The sequence below is a fragment of the Cariama cristata genome, unplaced genomic scaffold, assembly GCF_000690535.1.
Source record: "Cariama cristata isolate BGI_N322 unplaced genomic scaffold, ASM69053v1 scaffold11701, whole genome shotgun sequence".
NCBI lineage: Eukaryota > Metazoa > Chordata > Aves > Cariamiformes > Cariamidae > Cariama > Cariama cristata.
Window position 1 is genome coordinate 18,485 of NW_009598719.1, and position 7,463 is coordinate 25,947.

At 39.4% G+C, this 7,463-nt stretch overlaps 1 protein-coding gene across 1 annotated transcript in view; it reads right to left on the minus strand.

Moving 5' to 3' along the window:
* Nucleotides 1–437: 437 nt before the first annotated feature.
* The window catches only part of UBE2V1 (ubiquitin-conjugating enzyme E2 variant 1), an 8,655-nt gene continuing 1,629 nt past the window's right edge, over nucleotides 438–7,463 (minus strand). Inside the window, exons 2-4 of the mRNA XM_009709407.1 lie at nucleotides 6,229–6,377; nucleotides 2,701–2,826; nucleotides 438–2,315 (exon numbers count right to left, since the gene is read on the minus strand). Coding sequence (XP_009707709.1) covers nucleotides 2,169–2,315; nucleotides 2,701–2,826; nucleotides 6,229–6,377 — 422 coding nt within the window. The 3' untranslated portion in view covers nucleotides 438–2,168. The remainder of the gene's footprint in view (nucleotides 2,316–2,700; nucleotides 2,827–6,228; nucleotides 6,378–7,463) is intronic.

Genomic DNA, 7,463 nt, shown 5'->3' on the forward strand with positions numbered 1-7,463 from the left:
AATTTCACAGCCCGTTTTTATCCAGATTTGGAGAGGTGGTCAGTTTTTTTACACTTCCCTATCTGAGGGAAAACAGGCAAAATTTCAGGTTGTAAGGTTCTTCTTGAACTTGACAGACAGCATAATATGCAACTGTACGGGGATTTGACTTCCTCAGGAGACTAGAGCACATGAAGGTCATTGCAATGACAGAGCACCTTCAGACAGCACACATATGTAGAAATTCATTTCAGTAGTTCCTTAGCATCACGGAACGTTACCAACTGCCAAGTCTATGGGAGTCTGAGGTTTAAACTAAAACTCAAGATTCTCCTTGGCACAGCAGCAGCAGCTGGATAAAGACAATTGCCTTTCACCACCAGTCTACATACTGTTAGCTAAATGTGATCTGTAGGAAGATACTTCCAACAAATCAAGAATTCCATAAGGGATTAAAATTCTAAACATAAATACAATTAAAGCCTTCTAATATTAATGCACACTTTTTATTATATTAAAATCAGGCAATGGTCTGATACAATAAAAAGGCTGCTTATGGAATACTGTTATGTTAAACTTTAATTACAGAGGATGTTAAATCCTTACAACTAATATTTTCCTCAAAAGAGTTAATGGAAACATCAATTGTTCATTGACTTGATAGCTGCTGCTTTAAAATGTGTTTATTTTTACTCTTCTCTTTTTTTCTTTTTTTTTTCCTTTTTTTTTTTTTTTTACACAAACACTGAATTTTTCATAAAACTTAGGACACACTAGGTTGGTTGTATGTAAGCTTGCATCCACGTTTCAGCAGTTAGTGGCCCGAAACAGTAAACCAGAAAAGGCAGTGATTTGCCAGGATGCAAAGCCAATAAAGGTCCTTAATCTGCTGTAGGCACCGCTTCCCCAAAATCTTCACTGAAGAGATTTCTCTTCTAAGACTTACAGAATCCTAATAAAATCTACTACACCGATTTGATTTGTCTGTATTCGTCACATCTTTAGAAGGGCCAAACGTAAGTGCAACATTTCGTTAACATTCTTGGGTCAATCCAAAGCACCAAAATACAACTATTTGAGCTGGAGTGTGTGTTCAGAATCTCTATGTGCAGAGTTTCCCCATTAAAGTTTGGCAGCAGAAGATTTCAGCAATCCTGGTAAATTACTGCTCTTTTCACCACGTCAAAAGCCTATCTAATAACATCAGCCGTGGCCAGCTTGGCGGTGTGGCAGCAGTGCTGGAGGGACAGGGAAAATCCAAGTTTGTGAGCAGAATAGATACTCTCTTTTCCCAGGCTGGTGAAGACTAAATTTGTTGCAAAATCAAAATGATGAGCAGGAGAGAACAGGTCAAGTTATTGCCCCAACGCTTACCCTGGCTGGCCAGGGGCGAGAAGAGTCACAAAGAGGGGCAAAAAGAAAGCAGCACCCCCACTAAAAAGAGGGGAAAAGGGAAGAGATTAAAAGAACCCTGAATCCCTCACCCAAAGCCTACGTCACTGGTGAGGGGGACCAGGAAGAGAAATACAATCTATGCCTTGGCCAAAGGGAAGAAGGAAAGCTTGCCCCAGATTATCAGGGCATTTAAAAAAAACAAAACAAAACAAAACCCCAAAACGACCACAGTCACATTCAGCCTTTACTAGAGATAGCACAAAGGAAGGGATGACTGAGGTTAGCACGCATCCCCATTAGTAGTCCATAAAGCCCAGTGTAGTACCGGAAGCAAAAACCTTTGTGTCTACTCTAATAAACAGCCCTGAGCTTCGACTCTATTGCAAAAGACAGAAGAAGGAAAAAACCAAAACAAAACAAAAAACCCCGAAAAAAACCCAGGCCAGACACACAGCAAGGTGATTGTGGGATGTATGCTTTCACAGTTAAGTTAGATGTGCCACACTGGTCTTGACAGTAATAAATTTAAATAGACTTTTCCTGATACCAGAAGTTCAGCTATGTGGACAGTGGTTACACAACAGGATTATTTGTTATAGCACAACTTATATTTCAAATGAAAAAAAAAAAATTAGTATCATTTACAGTATCTCAAGAAAAACTTCCTTTGAATGGGAACTTCCTTTCCAGTATTTCGAGGTCTACAAGATGCATCTAGAAAATTTACTACTGTGGAAAATGAAGACAGCTTAAATTGAATAAGAGGGGCATGTTGGTTTTTTTTTTTTTTTTAATTAATTGCTGTAACATTGTCCTTCAGGTGGCTGAGGAAGTTTCATATTTTCTTTAGACATCATTAGACGCCGAAGCTCTTGCAGAACAACTTTGATACTATAAGAATTCTGCCATTTTGCTAGGACTGATATGGCTCTGGGGTCCACCTAAAATAGACAAAAAGACCATTCCTGTCAGGACTGATAGGTCTGATACACTTAATATCCCCACACACCCTCCAACTAAAGATCCTGTAAGAAATCTGAGTGGGAAAAACCAAAGAAAGCAAAAGCAAGCAAGCGGCTTCCTAAAAGCGTAATAAATCCCCATGATGCAACTATTGTTGCAAAAGGGCAGGAAAAGTCAATTCTACGTTTTGATTTCAGAACACACTTGGCTCCTGTACCTCCCTTCTACCCCCCTTTCCCTCTCCTCAAAGCAAATGGCACCAGCAAGCAGTAAGTAGATAAGCAAGTTGCAGGTATAAACAAAACATTAATTTGAAGCTGCACATGAAAAACATGTTAAAATGAGTAAAACCCAATAACTTACCACTCCATTAGAACTATTTACTCCATTCATATTAATTTTCGTTACAAATCTTACAAATGGAGGTGCTTCTGGATACTTAGGCCCACATTCTATTTTAAGGCTGTATATTCTGTTTTCATAAATTGTCTGAGGGGAAAAGAAAGGGAGGGAACAATTACATCAGGCAGTTCAACAAGCATTTGGTTAAAACAGTGGTTACTTTAAGGACATGTAAACTACTAAACATAAAGGCAGCCACTTATATACTATGCTGGCTACCTCTGTTTTGGGTTCATTTTATAATATTTAGAGTACCAAACGTTACCTCGTCAGGGTAATGAATTCTACTGGTCTTTTAAGCATCAGATTTTCGTCTAAGGAATCAAACTGGCATTGCTTCTCCACTGACCAACTGAAATGATATTTTAATCATCATATAGCTCAGGCACCTGCTTTTCAACCAATCTTTATAAAGCAGCTTTGTTTTATCAGTTTACTAATCAGACACACTACCTTGAAATCGAAGCTACAGCTTTAGCTTAGGCAACTAAAGTCAGCCTGACCCAGAACTATACTTGAAAAATATTCTTTGGTCATAAACCAATGTGCCAGTTCTCAGAAAGCGGAATGCTCCAAGATTCAACACATCGCGAAGTACGTCCTGATCCCAAACAGCATTGTCTCCACAGCAGCAACACTCTGTTATACTTAGCAGCTAACAGAAATCCCAGATCATGAGTTTTTAACTAACTGATCAATGGGTATGGAAGAGAGACACAAGGCGACATTGATTCTTCAATATTTAAAATTAATTAAAAGAACAACAACAGTTAATGTTATTCTGCATTCTGAGAATAACTAGTTTTGATGTGCTGATATGGTGCAGCCTGGCACAGAGCTCCAGCTAAGCTGGGCAACACTGGCAGCTGGCAGAAATAGACAACAGGAACAGGATCACCATGGGGAAGTTTAGGCAGACAAGCTCTCCAGATTTAGAGTTTCTGACACAATTTCCTGCACCCTCAACATTGCAGTGAACCTTAAACTCAAAAGGCAGTGACCCCGAGCAAAAATCCAGGCGAACGTATGAGCACAGAAGCCCAGAAGCAGCCAGCAGCTCCTGCTCACCTGTGGCAGCAAAGCACGATGGTTCCACCAGGATCTTAAGAACAGCTGCCAAATGTACAAAAACTCCGCAATATAAAACTCCATGCAATCCCTTTCAAGGGCCCGTTATGCTCCTGAACATCTGAGTATTTCCCTTGATATTAACGAGCATTTTGAGGCAAACCACTACCAAAAATATAAGAACTGACTTCCTGATTCAGCTGCTTCTCATCTGTGCAAATGAAGTGGCTTTAAACCAGCCTGCAGCCACCCACAGCAGGACCAGCACCTGGCCAGCGCTGGCTGGCAGTGGGACCTCTCGGTTGCTCCTCCAGCACCTTGGCCAGACAGCTTTTCAGATGCCCAGCCACGGCAGTGACAAACTAAATGCTGACACAAAGTTTTGGGGAAAAAAAGTAATCTGTCAGCTCTGCTCAGCCTGCCCAGGTCTCCCAACCAAGTTCCTGAGCATGCCTCGTGCATAGAGCAATTAACAGCCCAGAAGTCTGTGCAGGTTTTTAAGGTCTTTGCAAATAAGCACATCACATTAAGACTAGTGAATGGAAAGCCTTGACCGTGCACATGTCTATAGCCGACATAAAATCTGTCCAGATAAACCTGAAGTTTTGACAGTGCCACTGTTTTTAAATAGCTTGTATAAACAAGATGAATCACTGGCTGCGAAACCATCCACACAAAGTCTGGGAAGGAAAAGCATGCTTCCATATATGGTAGCAGGGACACTCAGACCAGGAGCACGTATCTAATTCTGCACCACAGTTCATTTTTCCCTCCAGGACGTTCAACATAAGATTATTCCACCTGATAAAAGTGTGACTGCTTTCTACCCAGAAAGAAATGTAAATGTTTTTTCCAGAGTCAGTATTCCCACATCCCATTAAGAAAAAACTCATAATAATATAACTGAGTATGAACAGTGCTAAAAGCAGGACAGCCACTCAGTAACTAAGAATGACTGAAGTTCCCAGAATCTCTCTCAATACAGACTGTTGCTTTCAAGCAATAAGCTCTAAAGAAGTCAAGACATTTTGGAAAAAAAAAAATCTACATTTGTGTGTGTCAGAAAGACAAAAGAGACACAGCTAAATCACCTTCTGTGATAGCCCTCTAGCCTTGGTTAGCAGTATGACATGAACTACACATTTCTATCACTGCTCACAAGTCAGCACATGCCTGTTTGTACATTTCAGTTTCTATTTAATTTTCTAAATTAGATTTCAAGGTTGCTCAGATTTTCCACAAAGTGTATGCACACAGTGAGCTTTCTTCATAGTCTTAATGCAGGCTCATTAATGCTCTCCTAATGTTCTAAAATCAAATGCTGTTCTAGAAAATGATTTAGGCATATCATAAACAAACGAAATGATCACAAACAGGAGGCTGTTAACAATGGCAGACAAAAAGTAAACAACACTTCTGGATGAGAGAGAAAATACTGCAAGTGTTATGCCATTATAATATAAATCCTTGTACAACCTCATCATATGTCAGAAAAGGCAACTGATAGGATGGAAACACACAGGGCTGTAGCATGATTAAAGGTCTGTAAAGATTTTCATATAATAGATTGAAAACACTGGAATTACTGAGAGGTGATACTGATGCCACATATAGAAGACAACATCTACTATTGCAGGAAGGAGAATTAGCTACTTGCACTTCATGGTAAGGATATTAAGAACACAGAACAGAGATACATAGTGAAACAGGAGACAAAAGACAAGTTTTGGTTTTAGAATACATGTGTAAGTACAACACACAATTAAATCCTCAAGTTCACTACCAGAGTGGAGACCCGCAGTTTAGTAGGGTTTAGGTGGAAAAGAGAGAGAGAATGCAACAATACTACCACAAAGACCTGTAGCATTATAAGAAGCTACTTTGGGAGAGAACATTCAGAGAAAAAATTGAATCAATTAAAATTTGAGTTTCTTTAGTTAGCTGAAACTCTACAAGAGCAAGTCAGTACTGCTGCAATAAAAATCAACCCATAAACTCAACAAGAAACAGCAGAAAGACTAGCAGTACTGAACAAAACATCCACGTTTTACCTACATTAGCTCCATATGTAATCTCACTAGCCGAAGGATTTTAAACCTTGCTGTATTCAAGAGTACAGGATACTAGAATCCTGGAATCTCAAAAGTTATGTCTTAATGAATCTGTAAATATAAAGCAGACATGTAACAGAACTAACCAGAGAAAGACACTAAAAATATTTCAAATTATAAGCAAAAGGACATACAGATACATGAAATCCATTATTATACGGAACTTTAATCTTCAACATAAATCACTTGCTAAAGTGTTTTTTCATTCATTTGTGTTTTGTTTGTTTTCTACGTCAGTGGTTAGATTAAGAGAAGAAAAAGGGGAAGAAAAAATTAACAGTATTATTTTAATATTTAAGTGGATACTTACTCTTGGAGGCCCAATAATCATCCCTGTCCATCTTGTAAGTGTCATATCTTCATCATCTTCAAGGCCCCAGCTAACTGTTCCATCACCTACTCCTTTCTGACCTTCTTCAAGTTCTTCCAACAGACGAAAATTACGAGGAACTTTTACTCCTGAAAACAATCAGAAAAATACTTCAAGTTGAGAAATCTAGTAAAGAAATAAACTTAGGAGTAATTTTACCAATACTTTCAGTCATCTAAATAAAAGATTGAGTAAAAACAAAAATATCACTATTTTTTGAATGACAATATTTCAACACTATGAAAAACATCTCCCCATTATTTAGTTTGGATTTTACAAGCAAAATCAAGATATGCACAATTAAACATGCTAGAAGGCTGACAGGCCAGATATTAGGGCAGGCAGTAAAATTAAAGGAAAACTCTGTCCATTCAGAGATACACATGGCATCACGGAGCTCTAATTAGCACTTGTCTATAGGATTTCTAGCATAAAAATTTAGAAGATTCTACAAAATGATATCATGAGAGGCTTGACATCACTCACTCAGAGCTTTTAAAAATACCATTCAAAGCAAATAAAACTCCTTCATAACATTAGTAGGTTAATCTGAAGCTAATTTAAACGGGCTTTGTCAGCAGCAATAGCATCCCTTGTACTTATGACCTCCACCACCAAGGAATTTCAGCACTTCTTAATTGCCAGGACATTTATCCTCAAAACACGCAGTAAACCAGGGAATTTTTCTTATCTCCATTACATTAATGGAAAACAATGGTACAGAGAGCTTAGGTAACATATCCAAGGTCACACACTAAGTCCATGGCACAGGAGGATCTTGAACCCACCACAGGGGACTTAATTACTCATTCTTCTTCAAGGTATCTGTACCTCAGTCATCACAAAACATAAATGTACTCTAGGCCACCACTTCACCTTTGTTTTGGGTTTGCATGGCAAACTTTCGGTAGCACGGGGGGCTACAGGGGTGGCTTCTGCGAGAAGCTGCTGGAAGCTTCCGAGCCAACGCCAGCCAGCTCCAAGATAGACCCATCGCTGGCCAAGGCCCAGCCCATCAGCCATGGGGGTAGAGCCTCTGGGATAACAGTTAAGAAAGGGAAAAAAAACTGCATGACACCAGTAGCAGTCAGAAGAGAGGAGTGAGAACATGTGGTAGGAGCAGACCCGCAGCCCCCGGTGAGTGCAGCAGGAGGAGGAGGTGCTGAAGGCACAGA